This window comes from Scophthalmus maximus, chromosome 3 (assembly GCF_022379125.1).
Source record: "Scophthalmus maximus strain ysfricsl-2021 chromosome 3, ASM2237912v1, whole genome shotgun sequence".
Classification (NCBI taxonomy): domain Eukaryota; kingdom Metazoa; phylum Chordata; class Actinopteri; order Pleuronectiformes; family Scophthalmidae; genus Scophthalmus; species Scophthalmus maximus.
Window position 1 is genome coordinate 4,769,302 of NC_061517.1, and position 20,478 is coordinate 4,789,779.

The 20,478-nt window shown below is 42.6% G+C and overlaps 1 protein-coding gene across 1 annotated transcript; it reads right to left on the reverse strand.

The window, feature by feature from the left end:
* Positions 1 to 3,962: 3,962 nt before the first annotated feature.
* Positions 3,963 to 7,250, reverse strand: LOC118316822 (N-acetyltransferase family 8 member 3). Its single transcript, XM_035645041.2, has 2 exons — positions 5,397 to 7,250; positions 3,963 to 4,842 (listed from the first exon to the last, which is right to left on the reverse strand). The coding sequence occupies exons 1-2, from the start codon at positions 5,413 to 5,415 to the stop codon at positions 4,091 to 4,093; spliced, it is 771 nt and encodes a 256-aa protein (XP_035500934.2). The 5' UTR covers positions 5,416 to 7,250; the 3' UTR covers positions 3,963 to 4,090.
* Positions 7,251 to 20,478: the final 13,228 nt, after the last annotated feature.

The window sequence follows — 20,478 nt, forward strand, 5'->3', positions numbered from 1 at the left end:
TTAAAAAAATAGTGGACAAAAGAAATGTTTTCCCAATTGGATTTGTTGAGCTCATCCTTTTTTTAATGAGAGTCTGCCTTTCTCATTGATCTCGCATGTTATCGCAAAATGGAAAGACCTCAAGTCCAATAATGACAGACGGATGAAAAAAGAAAAAGAAAAAAGCCCCTTCAGGTTTTGAAATGTATAACCCTCAGGCCCTCCCCCCGAAAAAAAGAGACAAACAACAGAGAAAGACGATTTGGAGCAAAGTTAAGACTCCAAAGGTGCAAAGTTCCTGTGTGAAGTCGGCGCTCTCGTTAGGTGTGTTAATGCATTCTGTGATCTCTCAGCTGTTGCAAGCATGCATCTATGAAAAATGAAATTTCACACTATAGTTCACACCAATTGAAAGTGTTCATGTTTTTTTCTTCTGCTTTTCTTTACAACATTGAATCAAAGGAGATTATTGAAATTATATTTTATGTTTTTGAAACACCTCTGCAAAGTGAACTAAACACATCACAAACATGAAATATGGAATGCAGGTCTGCTTTCTGGCGGGAGAGTATTTAAAAGGACAACTGGTAGTAAAAAAAATTAAGATCTGAGTGGTTTGAGTTTATTTTAGCCATGTATGTACGTAGGAGACTGTCCACCACCAAACAACGACCAGATAGGTTTCTTCTCGAAGCAGCGTATGAGGAATTATGTGGTTATTTTAAAGACATAACGACCGCACAGCGGTAGACGTCAAGTATATTCTGTAAAGTAACCGTGCTGATTCTCTGCCATGTCACCCTCGCCATCACCCTTACAAGCTCATTAACCATGCGCTGGTAAAGCAAATACAAGCCCACGATGCTCTGACGTAAAAATGTAATTCGTGGCGCACCTCCTCCTGTCACCAGCAGGGGCGCTGTTTTAGGAAACGGTCGACGACATGGTTGTTCGGACCACACGCCGGCGTAGGCCGTCGCATGAGTTGTAGGACCTGTACGAATAAATCTGTCAATAGAGTCTATCTTTTGAAGCCACGGTCACACGGGAGTTGCTTAAAAACAATAATTCAATAAGTCAGGATTTCAATGCACTCGACGGTTTGTGGCTGGACTTGGAAAAGCCTGTTCACTCACCATCCCAGTGCAGCCTGACAGAGGACGAGTGGAGAAACCACTGCAGTGTCTGGAGCAGGTCGAAGATAAATATATATATATATATATATATATATATATATATATATATATATATATATATATATATATATATCACAAGATATTTCAGACTGGTCTGCAGTCCTATCCATCCTGGCCCCCCCCCCTCCCCTCCCTTCCTCGGGCTGAAGCTGCATGCACATCATGTGGGAGGCAAGGTAACAACTAGGACAGACTCTCATGTTGTCAACCTGCGAGTTTTTCACAGTTGGTCGGACAACTCAAGATGGCAGCTGTCAGTCTGCAAAAAATCTTTTGAGTTCTAACCAGAAGGCAAACATTTCCCGGAGCCAAGTGAGCTCAGCGCTTCTGATGCAGTGACTCATCATGTTTCCCTTACCCGCGGCCTTGTGCAGTGGTCAATGTATCCTCGTCCAATCTGGGGTTATTAATAGTTTGATATGAGCCGTAGGCTGCGACTGTGCAACCTGCACCAGACGATAAAGATCGGTCAACGCAGATCCAAAACTGTTGTTGCTGCAAGTACAGTTGTAAAGTGCAAGTTGCAAGTGACATTTTTTGCTGTATTCATTGATGTTTTTTACCAAACATGTATGTATTCAAAATGGATTTAACAAGGCATGCAACTTTCGCTCTGCCGACATCCAAAAACACATCAGCTCATCGAAGTAATATACACAGCCAAGGGCGTAGCACTGGGGGGAGAAAGGGGACAGACTACTCAGGGCCCACCCTTAGTCATAATTAGTGTCATAACATCAATTAGAAATTGGCTGAATACATTGGTTGAGAGACTGAACCACGTATTTCAATGTTTCAAAATGGTGGAGGTTCTCCGAGGGCCCTCTCACCCCTTACAAAAAGCTAGTTACTATTAAAACACACACACACACACACACACACACACACACACACACACAGCGAGTATCATGCATGGTGAGCGTGTGTTTTTGTTTTTTTGTATGCATGTGAAAACTGTGTGGACCCCAGGAACACCGGGGACTTTGGAGCGAGTCAATTCTCAGGCAAACGAGTATTTTGCATTTCATATTTGTGTCATTCATTTAGATAACTCTGAGAGACCTGTTTTCACTTTGACAGGATGTGTTGATTAGATAACAAACACAAAACTTATTAAATGCACTTCCAAGAATTCAATACCGACAGAAAACAAGTGGGCGAATGGCTCCAGCGATTCAGACTTTTGTGCGACTGAGTGTTTTGAGCGTTTCCGAAGGGTTGTTTCTAACCAACATCCCCCTCAAATCGGCAAACTGACTCAATTTGCGCGGCGTGCGTATGAGTGGAATTACAATCAAGCTGTCATTAGCTCGAGGCCAGTTGCGCTCGTAGTTTGCGAGAGGATGACAACGGGTTGGCCAGCGTTGAGGCTCATCTTCCTCTGGCTGGTTCAGCACCTGCCTGTTGGCCACCGGCCTAATTTTTCCCTGACAGCCCGGGCAGGAGTGATTGATGCCTGAAGGCCTCTGATGCGGGGTGTGTGTGTGTGTGTGTGTGTGTGTGTGTGTGTGTGTGTGTGTGTCTCTCAGTGCCAAGCTGCTCTATCCATACAGTACTCCCTCTTGAAACCCATTCAGGCCACACCTGCCCCCGCACACACTGGCTGCTTGATGCTTTTTTCCTCGCGGGCTAACTGTCCGTGGGCACGCATTTTGTGAGGCAATGTAGGTAAGAAATCTGCAAATCTGCATTGTTGAGCTCTTTAAGGAAGTTTACTGCTGGCATCAGGCTGAGGAAGTTGACGGGAAGCGCCGTGTTTACATTATTTCATGAACACTGGCCAACCGTTACAGTTTCTGTTTTGTAAACTGGGAATGCCGTGTCCCGACTCGTATCATTAGACTGGTTGACTGGAACTACTTAAAGCTACGGTGTGTAATATTTGGCATCATCTGGTGGTGAAGTTGCAAACCGCAACCAACTGAGCGTTCAGGACCAGTTTTGTCCGTTTTAGGCCACCGTACTCAACATGACGGAGCAAACATGGAGGACGGGTCCACCGGCGTAGCTATAATGAACTCTTTCTTGCTGGTGATTATACATATATGAACACACCGTTATGGACAATATATTTAATTTCAAGTTAATAGATATTGTATATATATATATATATATATATATATAGATGATGACCTGAAAGCATTGCAGCAAACTGAACTCCTGAATATCCTCTTTTTATGACACACACGCACGCACGCACACACACACGCACGCACACACACACACACGCGCGCGCGCGCACACACACGCACACACACGGGGCTCTCTTAGCCTGAAAGGAATGTTAAACCTCCCAATGTCCTCACACTATGGCATTTTTTCATTGGTATTTTAAGCAAAGAGTTGTGAGGTCTTAGAAGTCAGCTGGCGTTAATTCCTCTGAGGCAGAGGGATTCAACTTCTCTCCGGAAAGGAGCTTAAAAAGAAAAGTTCTCCTGCTTCCAAATGACTACCTTTTACCAATTCCTCACATATATCTTTACATTCCTCGGCGGACAGGAGAACAATGGCTAATTGAAGGGGGGAAAAAACAGTTTGTTCCGCTTAATGACAAATAACTAGTTTAAAGAAATCAATGTCTTTTTTCTCACGAACGCGTATTGTAGATAGATTTGACCAATCCAATGAAGTGGACTAATCCCGTTGCTCTCTGTGGCTGTGGACTGTCAGGGCTGCAGGTGTATACATAATACATCAAGGCAAGAAGAAATACAAGGAAACTGAGATCATTAATGCTGCTTTCTGGAAAAAACATGGAATTTAATGCTGTTATCCCCCCCCCCCCGAACTACCATGACAGCAAGCTGGAGACAAAAGTGATGAGGTATCACTCAGCCGTGATCATTCAATGAGACATAAATTAGCTGAATTCTTCTTCTTCGTAAAGGTGAGGTTGTATCAGTCCGTCGCAGGTTTTAAATGAACTTCTCCATCCGCATCACATTTATTCTGGCCAGTCTGGAGACCCAGCGGTTGGCGTGCGTGTCACTGTGGGATGCGGTTTGAACAAAGCCGGATTTTTGGCACAGGGAAATGGCGGCCGTCTGCGGCGAGCTGACGTCCAGAACCAGGCGGGCGTAGCCGTGCTCTTTGCAGAAGTCCAAGGCCTTCTGCATCAGCTGTGAGCCCAGGCTTTTGCGGCGCCACGGGAAAACCACGACCACGTGGGGCATCTCGCCGTGGCCCCCGTCTCCGGCGCCGCATGCCGACTCTGGGCCTCCCGCCGCCAGTCCTCCGTTCAGGTCGTCAAACCGCTCAGCGCCCTCCTCGCTCTTCCTCCCCGCCACCGCCACCATCCCCACCACCTTGGTCTGGCCGTTGACGTCTGCCTCTGCCACCCAGAAACCACTGTCTGGGCTTTGCAGGTAGTTGGCCTGAATGTCGGCCATGTCCGTGCCCAGCCGCCGCGTCACGTAGCCCTCGTAGATGTCGTGGCAGCAGTAGTAGATGAGGCCGGCCCACGCGCCGCCAAAGAGCAAGGCTTGGAAGTAGGAGCTGCCTCCCAGCACATAGCCGGCCATGGAAATACTCAGAGCGACGCCCACGTGGTCTGGGTGGCTCATGGCCTTGAAGAAGGCCGGGTACACGTGCTCGAGGATCCCGTCACGGAAGAGCGGAAGGACCACGTGCCGATCCGAGGGTCTATATTCCCTGATGGAGAACGGAACTGTATGTCGGAGGGAGAGGAGAGAGAAAGAAGAAGGGAGGGAGAGAATGGGAGCTCGGTGAGACTAATCCGCCTGTTGTGGCAGTGGGAAATTCCTGCTGGATTTCACAATAGGCTCAATGCGCTCATGTGACTGCGAAAAACAACGAGTACGTTAATCAATACACCTCTCACAGAATCTCGCCCTTTGTCATTTTTTTAATTCCGCGAGAATACGACAACTGACATTTTCATGCGACAACCGCCGAGTTAAAAGTTGCCATTTAAAACCACCGCGGCGTCATTTCGAGAGTCGAGAGCCCGAACGCTAGATGCAAAAATAATTGGGTCTCCAAAGCGCTAATGAGAAATGAAAAAAAAATCAAAAGGAAGGTGATGATCCTGAGGGCAGCAAACAAAAGATCTTCAGGTGCAGCGGAACGTGTGCTGCGCGTCACCCAGGAATGTTCCGAGTGCCATTCATTTACACCCCAGCTGTCTTATTAGCGCGCTTGTTTGTAATCAACTCTACCTGACGTAAGAACAATTGACACAATAAAAAAAAGCAAACTCACAGTTATTTTTCTGGGCCATGCCGACTCCTTCCTCTCGTCTTTTGTCGCTCACTCTGAGGGGCTTTGCGGTTCTGCTCGCCCTGAACTTAAGCTAGAGATTGTGATAATCAGCCATTCACGAAAGGGATTGAAATAAGTCTGAGCATGCTCACCTCCGAGTACACACACACACACACACACACACACACACACACACACACACACACACACACACACACACACACACACACACACACACACACACACACACACACACACACACACACACACACACACACACTGCAAGAAGGTGTAGACCTAAAATGACATTAAAGTATAACTCCTGGGGAAAAAAAGGATACCGTCATATTGAGATAAGGGTGACGGGCGCACGATCTACGTTGGATTGAAATTTACGACAGTGTTGCTCTGATTATGAAACTAGGTATTTCCAAAAAAAAAAAGAAGAAAGAAACTTAATTAGCTTTACCCAACAGAGGAAAGGAGCTCTATATCATTGGCCTTCTCAAGGAGGATGAGAGCACACATCCTGAATATTTTAAGTCCGGACACTGCGGCGGGATGTGAATTCGGCGCGCCCGCTCCGGCGACTTCCTGGATACTTTCCGAGAGCAAAATGCCATTAACCTCTTTCTGGTCAAATGTGCCGCGGCTCTCCCCGCCCGCTTGGTCCCCACAACGGGAGGTGAAAGTAAAAATGAATATTGTCCGGCCCCCCCTGACATAGAAGTGTCCTGTGGCGTGCGGTGACGGCGTCGCGCGCAATAACCCGCCGGCCCTCTGACATGATTCAATTTCCTGGGCAGGTGAGGGGGCCCTTTACACCTGTTTAAATCGATAGTGCTGCCTCATGAATCTGTGAGCGCGGGAAGGTCAAGCAACTCGGGGAATTGTTTTCCTCGAACCATTACAAAACCCACCGTGAGGATTCTGAAGTCTGCACCCGGCGAGCGAAACCTCCCCGGGCCACTGCAATCGCATGTGGTGAGCATCTAGGCGGCTTCATGCGACGCCGTCTCCTATTAGCTTTATATATTTATGAGAATAGTTTTCAATTATTGGTGCGGTGGGCAAATGTAAGAACTGGCTGGATTATATTCAGAAGTAATGCACTTTGGTCACTGTTACGGAAAGATTGCAGTTTTGGACGTGTTCACATAGAGACGTTGTTTTTATCTGTATTCATGCCAACCGTGATGTTTCCTTCACCGGTCAGCGATCAAACAGAAGATCAGATGTGTGTCGTCAGTAAACGTCCAAGCGACACGTTCAACGTCAACGTTTTTGCAACTTGCCAAATGACTTCAAATGCATCTGGTCAGAATTTCATCAACATGTATTTTTTGTGTTGTAAATTAGCCATAAAAGGTGACGGCGAAAAAAAGAGCCTGACTGAGAAGTTCAAACCCTGTTTGCGCTCTACATTCGTACCAACGGCCAGTCACGGCGTGAAGGGCACGCGAATGTCCGATTGTCTGTTTGACGTCAAAGGAATCTCGTCACATCGTGATTATATACGACCAGTGGTTTTTTAAACCAGACTTGGGGCGGGGTCTGAGTGAGAGCTCCTCCACCACGTGCCCACGTAACCCTGTAGCCATGCACCGATTGGATGGCATTAGCTGTCAATCACTCTGTATCCACGCCACAATGCACGCCATTGCCTTATCGTCTATTTTACTCCACAATTTACACAATGAACATCATGCTGCATTGGAGAAGATTCATATATTTATTCGCTATCACATTTAACTAGCGATTGAGACTATAAACTCCTCAGGATAATGTGGCCACTGGGAGTCGCCCTCTGATGGTCATTCCAGAGAATGCAGGCTTCAGGCACTTTCCTCGTTGGCTTCATTGGCGATTGAAGTGGCTCAAAGAATGGAACAAAGTCAAAACTCCTACACGCAGGCTGTCGCATTAATCAAGAGCAGTTTAAACACCGTTCAATGACTCATGGTATACGAGTAGCACACCAGTGCATAACACTTCATCACCACATGCAACGTTAATTTCACTTCATAGCTTTAGCCAAGTGTGCTCCATGGTTGATTGCACATTGTCACAAGAGAACAGGTGACGGTCGCCCTGGAAACGAACCGCTGCAGGCCGACTACCTGCTCCACTTCCATCGGCCCGTGAGACTCTTATAAAGTGCATTTCCTATTCAATGACATGCACTCGCACAAGAACTGTGAGGGGGGAGAGCCTGTTCTGTATGCTCGTCACAGAGCTTTATAGAGCGAAGACATTAAGGGTTTAAACCATTACATTATAGGGTTTTCCGCCCCCTCAAAACTAGTGGCTAAAGATCATTTGAGCGCACCGCAGACAACTTTATTTCCAACCCGCTGCCTCTCCAGAAGCTCTAAATTGAATCCGTCTTACCTTGTGGCTCCCGGTGCCTCACAATGTCACATAGAGAGAGAGCTAAAACACTCCCCAGAGATTTCCATTTAGTCCCAGCCATCTTTCAGTGTTACAGAATGGCGTTTGCTCTTGTATAGACTATATGTTTGGAAATGTTTCAGCATTTATGGTGCGGTAAGTGGCCCTGTCAAGGTAAAACATGAATATGGAGTCACACGGCTCTCCCTCGCCATGTTGGACGTGCGTTACAGCATCTCTGGCAAAAACACAAAAGAAACACTCTGCTGCACAGCTGTGATGAGGGGAAATATTTGTTATGATAAAGAATCCTGAAGGTGTTCACAATGAAGCTCTGTGTCTCACTCCCACTGTACAAAACCAATAAACCAATAAACAGACATATTCTTTATCCTAAAGAATATGTCTCCAAACTTTATAGTGACATCAAACTGAAATACTATACAACGCTGTTTAAAATCCGAGTGCTATCTTCTGTGATCCCATAGACTGTATGTAAAGATGGACGACGTGTTTCCACCTCCTCCCATTGCATAAAAATCAAGCCAAAAGTATCCCGGATACGGGCGCCGCCATCTTGTGCTTTCGACATTGTTTGGAGCCAGAACGTGGAGTAGAGCCACGGCATCAAGGTCCTGCTGACGCACGTTTGACCAATCACACACGTCAATATCAGCTGTCAATCATGACGTTTCACCCCCTTTTTAATAGCATCAAATAATTAATTGAAGCATAACTTACTGGAAACATTAACACTTTAACATTAATTAGTTTTGATAAGAACTACCCTTTTTTTTTTTACGTATAATTTTACTTTTTTATTTTGGTCCATGTCCCATTCACTAACAGTGGGTGGGGTTTATGACCTATACTGCAGCCGGTCACCAGGGGGCGATCCAAAAGATTTGGCTTCACTTTTGAAGCCAAATCTAGTCAATAGCTGTTTTCAGATACGTGAACTCCGGAAAATGTCCCGAAGAATTGGGTCCGGACCTTTTCTTGAGGTTTGACGAACGCAACCGGAGTCAGACGCAAACACACAAACAGCAGGAAGCGCTATGCTCAATTAATGGTTGCATTTATGCATTCATGACTCTCTGTTGGAGGAAAAAAGTCGACTACTTTGGACAGTTACGTTCGTTCGCTTTCTCGCCAAGAATTGGCCACTCAGAATTGATACCACTCTCATGTCTGTAGACGAACTGTGGCGCTATCGCAAGCAAATTTAGCATAACAATTCAAGACGGGGATAAACAGTCCGGCAACACAATCCTCATGAATCTCAAGCACACTAATTAGCATGTGTCTTGTTTTGTTCAAGCTGTACAATGACAAAAACATAAGTGATAAAATGACAGTGTGCCATTTTCTGGGGTGTAAGTACTGGACTGTTCCTTCGCCGGGAGCAGTAGGTTCCTGGCATCTCTCCTGGCTGCCTGACAGTTTGGCACACAAAGCCGCCGTAACATGAGGAATTGTTTCCTCTTCTGATTTTTTGTGTGTGTGTATGTACTAAACAAACAAGATATAATGTGTTAATTAGTGCTGTAGGCAGGATTTGTTAAATTTGCATAGAGCCAGGTTAACAAACTCCCCGTATCCAGTCTTTGTGCTGTAGGCGTAGTTTACCACCTGCGGGTTTTGTACCGACGATACAAATATGACAATGGTATTAATCTTCTTATTTATTGAGTTATCGAAGGGCCATGGAAAAAACCCCAAAAGAATTAGAAAATAAATGTGGAAAAGTAAACAGCAAAGTAACAGAAAAAAACCCCAAAATAATAAATTTAGATAATGAATATATCTTTAAAAAAAAAAAATACATATTGACTACAGAAAAAAAGGACCACTAAATGTGAAAAGTGAAAAATCTTCTTTTATATTCTGTTCGGTTTTATATTTATTTGTCTGTAAATGTTTGTGCACAAAATGTTTAAATTTGTAAATTATTTATTCTTTTATTAATTCATCTTTTATGTCCACATTTCTTCTTTTTTTTTGTTCTCCTACGATTGAAGTATGACATTTCTCATATGTCAGACATTGTTCCAAGAAAACCAAAATGTGCAAAAAGAAAGAATCATCTTTCAGGCAAAATAAAATAAGCTCTAAACTCTCCAATGTTTTCATATCACTTTTTTTTGTATCCAACCCTGGAGGCTCCTGCATGTAATGTAGAGATAAACCAACCCTATCTCCTAAAAATGACTTTTCTATACTACTGATTTGACATATCGTTTGATGCCTGAATTATGTTTAGTGGGAACAAATTTTCGACTGAGGGAGTTTGCAGGGAGGTATAGTAAGGGAGATTTATTCCTTTTTTTATGACACTTCTACGACTCCATAATCATTCTCATAATCAAAAGCCGAAGTCACAACCGAAACCAAAAGCGGTAAAAGGCCGTCTCCTTTCAAATCTTGTTTTATGACAATCTTGCTTCTTCACAATCCCAGTCATGTCTCCTCTTCTTTGTAACCGCGAAGACACTTCACCTGGTGTATCTGGACAAAACTGATTGTCTCACCTCGAGTGAGAATCCCACGTCATTTCGGTGAGAATATAACAGGATTTTCAGGCAGACGGGGAACTTTAGACTCTGCAGTCCACAATATATTACATTCCACTGAATAATAATGGAAAGAAGATGTCCGTACACATGTTGTACGAGCGAGCGATGATGGGGTCAGCTGTAAACGAAGCGAGGATGCGGAGATGACGAACGTCACCGAGGCTTCCTTCCTCTTAAAGCTCACAGACGTCATATGCAACACTGAGGATTTGATACTGGAACAGAGTAAGAATTTGTAATAATACCACAACAGCCCCGTGAGTCGGTTTTCTCAACACACCAATAACGGATAAGTTTGGCCTGAGGGTTGTGCCGTTGAAAAGGTCGCGTTGGGACCTAAATCAAGGCTATTAATCCTGTGGGCGGTTTTATAGAGAAGGTTTTTATAATGAGGCTTCTGGCCGGTGCCTAAACCCTCCAGATTAAAGGTACTGGCTATAACAAGGTGCAACACCATGTGAATGGATTTGAACCGGGATATTTTTTCCTCATCCTCCCGTAGCCATCTTTGGCTGCTTGTCAAAATGTCTGTCTGGTCCGACATCTGCAGGCCAGTCATTTTCTCAAAAGGGCTCAGTAGCCAAGCGTCTGAGGCTACGTCCACGCTCCTACTCCTGCTAGTTGAGATCCAAGCAGGAAGTAAATGCAGGCGACTGCATCATCTTTTCCAATCCAGTCTCAGTTTTTGCCCGTCCACACAACAACGCTCGTAAGTTTTCAACTAAAACCCTAACCCCCTTTTTTAAAATGTTTTATTTATACAGCTGTCCATCATTCATTTTCCACTTGGACCAAAAGGAGATTCAAACCGCGAGCCACATAAGGGTCTATTGGTCCGATTTGATTAAGTGAATGTTGGCTGTAAAATTTGAGCCATGTTGAAGGAAAAAAAAAAAAAAAAGTCACAATATTGCGAGAATTGAGTTGAAATTTTACCACAATAAAGTTGTAAATTTGAAAGAAAAAAGTCACAATATTGCGAGAATTGAGTCATAATTTCACAACAATAAAGTTGTAAATTCGAAAGAAAAAAGTCACAATATTGCAAGAATCAAGTCGTAATTTAACAAAAATAAAGATGTTATTTTCAAGAACAAGTCCTTATATTACGAGAATTTGTCTAATTTCAGGCTACGTGTCATTTCAGAGAAGGAATTTCTCGCCTATCAGCCTGAGGAATGTGAAACAGCTAGTTAAATCATACTGGTCTCGATTTTACAAATAACAAATCAATTTTTTGACACATCAGCACCAGATCATCACAAGCATCGGGACTTTGAGAATATGGTGCAAGAAACCGTCTATTCCGTAAAGAAGGACCACACGGACCTGGAGGAAACAAAAAGAAATGCACGATGGAAGGATCTGAATGAGATAAGAGGGCGATGTCGTATAGCCGTCTCCTTCGTTTGTGCAACTATTGTTAATGCAATCTAAATACATAGAGAACAAGCCGCCAAAAAAAATCCCTGAGTGAAGGGGGTTTGTTTTGCGCTCTCGCTGAATACAGATTGAACGACAACAAAAGGCTTTTCAGCAGAACCATATAGTGGCTCAGGCTCATCCCAGGCTCCCCGGGGACGGCTGGGTCAGAGAGGGAAGCTGCAGCCCGAAAGCAAACTCCATCTATCACACTTAAAAAGCTGCCCACCGCCGCCTAACCACCAATATGCCAGGAGATGTTCTGGGGATTATATAGGGATGTTGAAGCAAAGATTAAGCTGTGAATAACCATTAGCGTTTTCCTTTCTTTTTTCATCGGGAGAAGCTGCTATTGTTTAAGGTTAATTACTGACTCGGGGACATGGCTCAAAAAGAGATGCGGGGGCGAAATTAAGCAACTGATCCCGTCTCAGACAAGGCACATTTTGAAGAGCAGCGTCTCCGCAAACCCGGCTAGAACGACGGATGCAGTACTGATGAGACAAATAAATGAGAATGAGTGGGTGAAGAGGGAAATGCGTGATATTTTTATGCACTCAGTCAGTCACGGGCGATGTGGCAGAATAGGGACAGACACGCTGCCACTCTACGACCTTGGGGAAAAACCAAGATTGTAAATGCAAGAATAACTCAGAAAACCCTTGAAATGAAAAAAATAAATGAATAGAAACTGGCCAAGGTAAACGCGGAAAGATTGGAAATCTTTTCAGTTAGCAATGCGATTTACACCGTATGTAAATAAGTCAGCCTACAGCAAGTTTATAACAGAACCTATAATTGGTCGGAACAAGACCCCAGCTGGGCGGCACGGTGGCGTAGTGGTTAGCACTTTGGCCTCGCATCAAGAATCCGGTTCGAATCCCGGTTCAAACCAACCGGGGCCTTTCTGTGTGGAGTTTGCATGTTCTCCGCGTGTGTGCGTGGGTTCTCTCCGGGTTCTCCGGCTTCCTCCCACAGTCCAGAGACATGCAGAATGGGGTCAGGTTCATTGGAGACTCTAAATTGACCATAGGTGTGAATGGTTGTCCGTCTCTGTATGTGGCCCTGCGATAGGCTGGCGACATGTCCTGGGTGAACCCCGCCTCTCGCCCAATGTTAGCTCAAGCAACCCTTAAATGGATAAAGCAGAAAAAAATTTAAACAAATAATCTTGATTCAAACGTCCGGCGGTATTAATACGAGTGAATATCCGTCCGAGGTTATCTCTTGTTTCATCTCTTTTCCCATCGCTCTCCTTCTTCGCCTGCCTTTTGTTCCTCCGTTCTTTTCCCCCTGAGTCGTTTTTGTCAATTGCGCTGTTCTGCCGTCTGCCATTTCCATCACCGGGGAGCGATACCATGAGAAGGTTATTCTCCTTGTTTCGGTCACACAATAGGTGACGCGGTTGTTTCTTTGTTAAGTTAATCCGAGTTGTCATTTTGCGGCGAAAGCCGCGTCCCGGTGGCCACGAGAACAACATGGGGAACGCAGGGCTTTGTTGGGGACCAATACGAGCGCAGATGGTGTTGTTTTTCTATCGCCATTACACAGTGCAATCAGTGTTAACGTAATAATGACAAGTTCGGGAAAAAAAGTTGTCTGCTCCCGCTTTAAACCTGCACCCAAACACAACACGCAGAGCGACTGATCCCGAGATTCTGCACAGAAACTCTGTTTGACCGTTCGTCCACGTTAATGTTGTTATTATTCATCTGTTCCTCCTCCCCATGAAGTTAAACATAGTCATTTCCATTTCTGCCGTTAATGCACGAAAACCTGATGGAACCCCGCTTTTTTTTTTTTACTATAGGTCTTAATTTTACACGGCCCAGACGGAGGAGGAGCGGACTCTGTTATTTGCTCTTTCGCTTATTTATTTTCCCATTTCCTGGTCGAGTTCATTTAAAAGTAAACAACCTCCTGTTTGACTGAGAGGACTTTTTAAAGATTTTTTTTTTTTTTTTTTACAGACTCTGCCAGAGAAGTTTCCACAAAACTGGATTAGGGGAGGACTCAAGTGTAATATGTTTCTATGCGTCAAATCATTTTATATGATAAAACATATTTCAAATGCAGATCCCATTATGCGCCATAGGCCTACATGAAAGCACGACTCCTTTCTCGTTTGAAAAGGTGAAAGCACTATACGAGGACGCAAATTGAACTCTGGGATTGCAGAGATGAATAAAAACAAGAAGTCATTTTTTGTGAGATTTCATATTGATTATTGCTGTTGTTTTTCACGAGGCTCCGGTAACAGGGCGACGTTTCAAAAACGAAAGAAAGTAAAGAAAGAAATTGTCATGTTGATGCTCATCACCGCCGTACAGTAAGAGTTCCTTCGAAGTGACCTCTGCCCCAGACAATTACAGCTCCGGAGATCCACGTCTGACTGGAATTTACAATCGCCGAGACGAATGCAGCCGCACCTGTGGCATACGGTTTTTTCTAGTTAGTCTGAAACATTGGGGTGTTATTTTCACCGTGGTAGAATTACATAAATATCGCACCTGTCAATAAAGTTGTTGGCGCTAATTGAATTTTATACACAACTTTCGAGAGTATTCCGCACCAACACGATGAAGCTTGCCTGCACGAAAACGTTGCTTTCATAATGGTATTTGAGTGAGTGGAAGCATGGAGAGCTGAGATCAGGGCGATGTCTGAAGTGCTTTTAGTGGGCAGTAATCACTGGCTGTATGCAGCCAGAGAGGGGAAAAATAATATAAAAAAGATTGGGATTTAATGCGACAGTGGAAATATACGCTGGATAAGACGTGAAAGTCCAAATACAGCAGCAAATTTGTCCTCAAGTAAGAAAGGACTTTATATTCAGTGTCATACCATTAATGCATATGTATTATAAACCGTATTAGTCTTATTTATTTTACTGATGTGTTTATGAGTAAGCAACATTTGTATGTTGGTCAGGAAGGAGATAATTGAACAACTTAATAAACAGTTGCCTCACGTTTTTAAGCCGCATGTAATAATAATAATAATAATAATAATAAATTTCATTTATTTCATCGCTTGATCCACAAAATAGCTCCTTGATAAATGTATTGGAGTAGAACTACAATATTGACAAGTAGCATCATATAGAAATTATCAAAACTACCTGTATAATTGCACTGAAGTGCACTTGAATGGATGCATTTTGTTTGTCTTCCGGCATTGCATCGTGCCAAACTCAAATTCGTGCAATCTTCCCGGGGGCTCCCGCACAACGACTGCTTATTCATAACTTCACATCATTAATGCATTCGACATACTCCTATTCAAAGTACCGGTTGAGCTGCCACAACAGAGGAACAATGTCGAGGGAAAGTAGATCAATGCTAATTCAATGTCATCGGTGAATGGCGGAAAAAATCGCCCTCTTGAATATGTCGCATAAAGGATTTTTTGGGCCGAGCAATTCTACCGGTGCACCCTCCAGTTCAATTAATACATGAAACACTTATGAATACAAAAGTAAAGAAAAAAACATCTTTGCCCTTGAATTTCATCAGTAAAATGCGTCCATTTATTTTGGAACAAGAGCACAATGTAAACAAAAGGCCGGGTGGCGCTCAGCGGCGGAATGAGGACGTTTAACCATCTGACAACTTTTTGCGAGAAGGGGATTAGGAGGATTTTGAAATGTTGAATCATTCCTTTCAATAATAATGCATTCAGTTGATGTTGCACTGTATATTAGTGGTGCAAGGCCAAGCGACACACCCTGTGAAGGCCTTGTGCAGTTGTCTGGCAGCCTTGCTTATATGGGTTCAAACTACGGCCTTCTAAGCATGTTATAGGGGGGAAAAATAAAAAAATAATGTGTTCACATACCCTAAATCATCATCAAGTGTTCATAACTTGTCTCTGTATTGGCAGTATGTGGCTGGTGCTCACAGCATCTATTCAAATCTACTTTCCCTCAAATTCCAGAGGAGGAAAAAAAAAAATCTAGGTTGTTTTTCTTCAAAGACTTTGAAAACATAACACTTAAAAAAAAAAAAAGGACTCCTTGGAATCAAATGAGGTTAGCAGCCTCTCCCCACGCCGGCGATGAAAACTGATAAGGAGATATATACCAATATGTTTCAGTATCAGACACAAATGTTTGTCTTCCAGCGCGGTGTCACTCCTGTGCTGTGAGGGAGACACTCGTCTTGACATCCTTGTGCAAGTTAATGAACACGACCTCTGGTGATTCCACTTATTTAAAAAAAAAAAAAAAAAGGAAAAATACAATTCTATTTTTGCTACACCCTTGCTATCTGTGTTGTTATCTGTCTGTCAGTCAGAGCAATAACTCGGGCAGTTTCAATCCAGTCTGGGGAAGGTTAGGGTCAGGACCTGCGCTATTGATTTCTCCCCCCCCCCAAAATCCGTTAAAGGTCAAGATCACAGCATGGGATTAAAGGTTTTAGCCTCATACAAACACATGGACAAATGAATAGAACCATGTGGGATTTTACCCAAGCGTGGTCTGCAGCCTTGGGGGACCGGGTTACACATGTCGACTATAAATGAGCGAGATCGCACGAAAAACATCATCAACCAAAAATATCACCGCAGTGGGAGGAGCTTATCTTAACTCTTTGAGAATTCGTCCAATCCCCGTGAATCTTGGTGGATACCGTCAGGCCTCCGGTTGGGAGCAGGCCTGCCAGAGCATTTTCAGCCTGACCCATAGGGGGCTCTCGAGGCAAACGTTAACCAAGTGGCAACCCGTTGGGACGTCAGCCGTTGGTTTGTGAACTGGCGTATTGAAGTTTAGCATTTTGGCCAGCGCCATCTTGTTTAAGTTACATATTTGGAGGAGTGGTAAGAAGTATGAACCTGAATATGAGCATGATATGTCACCTTTAACAAGCCAAAGTGACTTTGCTCAGCTCTCTCAAACCTGAAATCTACTCATTGCTGCTCGCGGATTTATTCCCTCTGTTGAGCGCAAAGCGGCTACAACCTATGTATTGTTACTTGCGGATATGATTACCTATGTTCTTCTACAGCACTGATATTAATATCTACACCAAACATAATGCCCACAAAATAAATATATTCTGCTCATCATGTTTTACAATCTCATTGAACAGAGGCATTATCAATGTTTTATTCATTTACCGTCCTGCATCCCTCCTTTAATTGTCAAGTTATAATAGTTTCATGATTTTGCCAATCAATATCATTCACCTGCGTTTTAAAGTCAGATACATTTTTTTTATGAATTATTTTTAAAATGTAGCACATATTGAATATTTAAGAGTGCATGCAGCGCAGGTCTGACATCCCTCGGAGTGCATTTCTGGTTTCAGTCTTTTCATTTGTCTCCAAACACGCAAACAATTTATTGAAATATTAATGACCCTACACAACTATTCTTTTCATGCAACGTCCAATCCGCTCCACAGAGACGTTCACATTGTCCACACTGCCACTTCAAATATATCCACAGAGGGATCATCCAGTCTGGTTTACAAACACACAATTGGAAGATGAAGATTTATGTCACAATGAAGGCGGGTGGAATTCCCGTGATCATTTATAATCCTTTATAGAGCTTCTGTGGGGAGGAAGTGTTGTAACCCATATCCTCAAATAGGTCGGTATTCTGATATTATGTGAATGTTACAAAGCCCCAAAGAACATCTTTAGATCTGTAAAGTAGATTCAACAAAAGGTTTTAGATGCCACATAATCTCATTATATTAGATAACAGCTGTACCATGCCATTTCCTTTTTTGCTTGATATCTGGTGCTATATTGTACATATCATGTCTCAAAATATCTTAGAACACCAATTTAAGTGTTTCATGTCTTAACAGTTAAAATTATACATTTTAATGAAGTTATTCATTATTTTGCACTATTACTCCAGTGCCCACTTAAAATAAACCTTAAATTGAAAATATATATGTTTTAAAAACTGCCTACATGCATTTATTGCAAAGTAAAAAATCTCATCAAATATTTAATTCAATGTTTAACATTGCGATTAAAACTTTTCACATCCACATATTCTCAAAACGCCCAAACTTGTGAAATAGTATTGGTTTATAATTAACATGTGCATTAATTATTCTGTTCTCTATCTAATCCAATCTACCAGATTTACACATATGATTCATTATCACCATCCACTTCCCTGTGAGTGAATATACAGTGATAAATTACTTTTATTATAAATCTTGTTATACACAATATCACCCTCATAGTGACGCACTGCTCCTTTTTTAGACAGAGCTGGCCCCCAGTCGAGATTTTAGATTGTATAAGTAGAGCATAATATATAATAAATAACAATAATATGAATAAATCATACTTCAAAAAACAAAGTGTCTCTTCAGAATAAAGTCTTAAAAGTGGAAAATGGAGTGGTTGGCTCACTGTGATGACTTTATAAATTCAACATGGTTATTTTGATGTCAGACCAGAGTACTAAAAGTATAACAAATACAAGTAAATGCATTGTGCTCATGAAACCCGACCTCCCTCCTTCTTTGCTTTTAATTAAAAACTTGAATGCATTCTTTTTTATTTTGAAACTAGGAATTTCTGACCATTTCACAGAAATGGATTAATGCACCCAAAACTGTCATGTTCGTATAATTCAGTTACCTCATAGCCTACATAGACTATTATACCTAGGGCGTCGATCTATGGATTGATGGATTCATATCTATGAGCTGGGCTGTGGAAAAACTGCATCTCTCCGGCTGTGCACAGTAGCTGCTTTCAGACATAGAGAAATCCGGACATTTTCTTGAACTCTACACAAATCCACACTTCAACTATTTGTTCTTGGTCTGAACAAGCAGCATCAGTCTTTTGGCTTTGTATCAAGTACTGTATATAGCCATCATGTACACATTTAACACCTTTTTTCAGTCTGTTAAAAATACATTTTTTAAAAACCTACTTGTCTACCTCACAGCGATGATTGCCAAATACGTTAACAGTTGTCGTCTCAGCCATCACAATTCACGCTCGTTAGCGAGAAATTATTCTCCTTTTTCTTTTCTTCTGTGTGAAATTAAAAGACCCACAGTTTCAAAATGTACCGCAAACGCCAAGAGCGTTGAATCGAAACACTATTAAATTGCAAACATACAGTGCGATGATTAATTTTGGAGATAAAATTCAACTGCCAAGACAGGTTACCTATATATAACTAGGAGGAAGAAAGCATCCTGCTTAACCCCATTACTGAACCAAAATGATTCGGGAGACTATCGAGTCAGGTAGGTTATGAACTTACACTAAAGCTTCTACTTCTTGTTATCAGGCCCACACTGAAATCCAAATTGCACTGGTTCAACCCACGGCATTAAAGGACTCTCGTGTTGTTCATCCAAGCCAGGAACGATTTAACATGCTTTACTTTTTACAATTACAAACGACTTCCACCCTCTAGATAATTCGCAGTAGCGTCATATAGATTACACTCGTGGCGATTGTTATGCATTGCTATATTTCTCCACAGAGGGAAGCATCTCCGAGAAAGTCCATGCTGTTTAAAAGTAGCTCAGTTTTCCCCTTTATGCTTGAAACTGTTTCTTTCAGCAGATAATGCGCGTCAGGTTTCAGCATTTACAATCACAACAGCTTCCAACTGTAATCCTGTGACAGATCTGCAACCCTGCAAAACCGATCCGCAGATACGGTGATACACAAGCTTTTTTGTATGCAGCATTTTACTGGGTAGACTATAATATCAAACAACAAATTATGGTCTGAATTACTGTGTGAAATGTCCTCATTGTTGTTGAATAGTTGAAAATGAGCCGAATTTATTTGTTTTTAATTTTTTGTTGTTATAGTGGGATTTGCTCGTATTCTGCAATCTGATCATAACAAAAAGCTAGAAACACACTTACACACCCATATGCATACAGTACATACATGGGATTTAGTTTGTGGCGCTGTTAAACTGTATTTGTAACTGTCAAACCGTATAAGTATGACTATATATTTGTAAGTATTTGTTATTTAGCCTATAAACCAATAGACTATGTAGGGACGTGTGATATTCAAAAAATATTGAATCTCTTGTATGTATTCTCTCCATGTATTTGCCATATTTTTTACTAAAATTGCAACTCCCTGTCTATCCTGTATGTTAATAGTGAATTTGCTTTGGCAACCAAACTGAATACACAAGATGTCACAACCACCAGGAAATTCTTCAGCCACAAGTGCACCCACAGGCAGGACCTACAGCAGGATGACACAATCCAGACAAGCCAGGTTGTCTACACTGAGCTCTGTCCAATTAAAGCAGCCACGTTCAGGCTCGACTTTATTGTGCTGCAATATTATGTATCCCATTGCTTCCCTTTTTTTTATGGTATTCTCCTGTGAGCCGGTTGAGTGGCCTAATTGAAAGAATTCAACAGACGATTCATTGGCAGGACGACGTCGGTTTACTGGCACAAACCAAAGTTACAGTTGGAGCTGAAGCGTGGAAAAACAAAAGTGAAGTGAAAACACAGCACAGCTCCTCCTGAGGTGTTAATAGAAGCGAGCGGGATCAAGGTGAACAACACCCACAGACACCACGGTGTCAGGTTTTACAATGGGATTCATAACGAACGACGATTTACAATGAAATCCGAGAGCACGGAGTGAGTTCAGTTTTATTTGTAAGCGACCATTTCACAACATACATCTCCAGGAACCTTACAATGTATGAGAGAAAA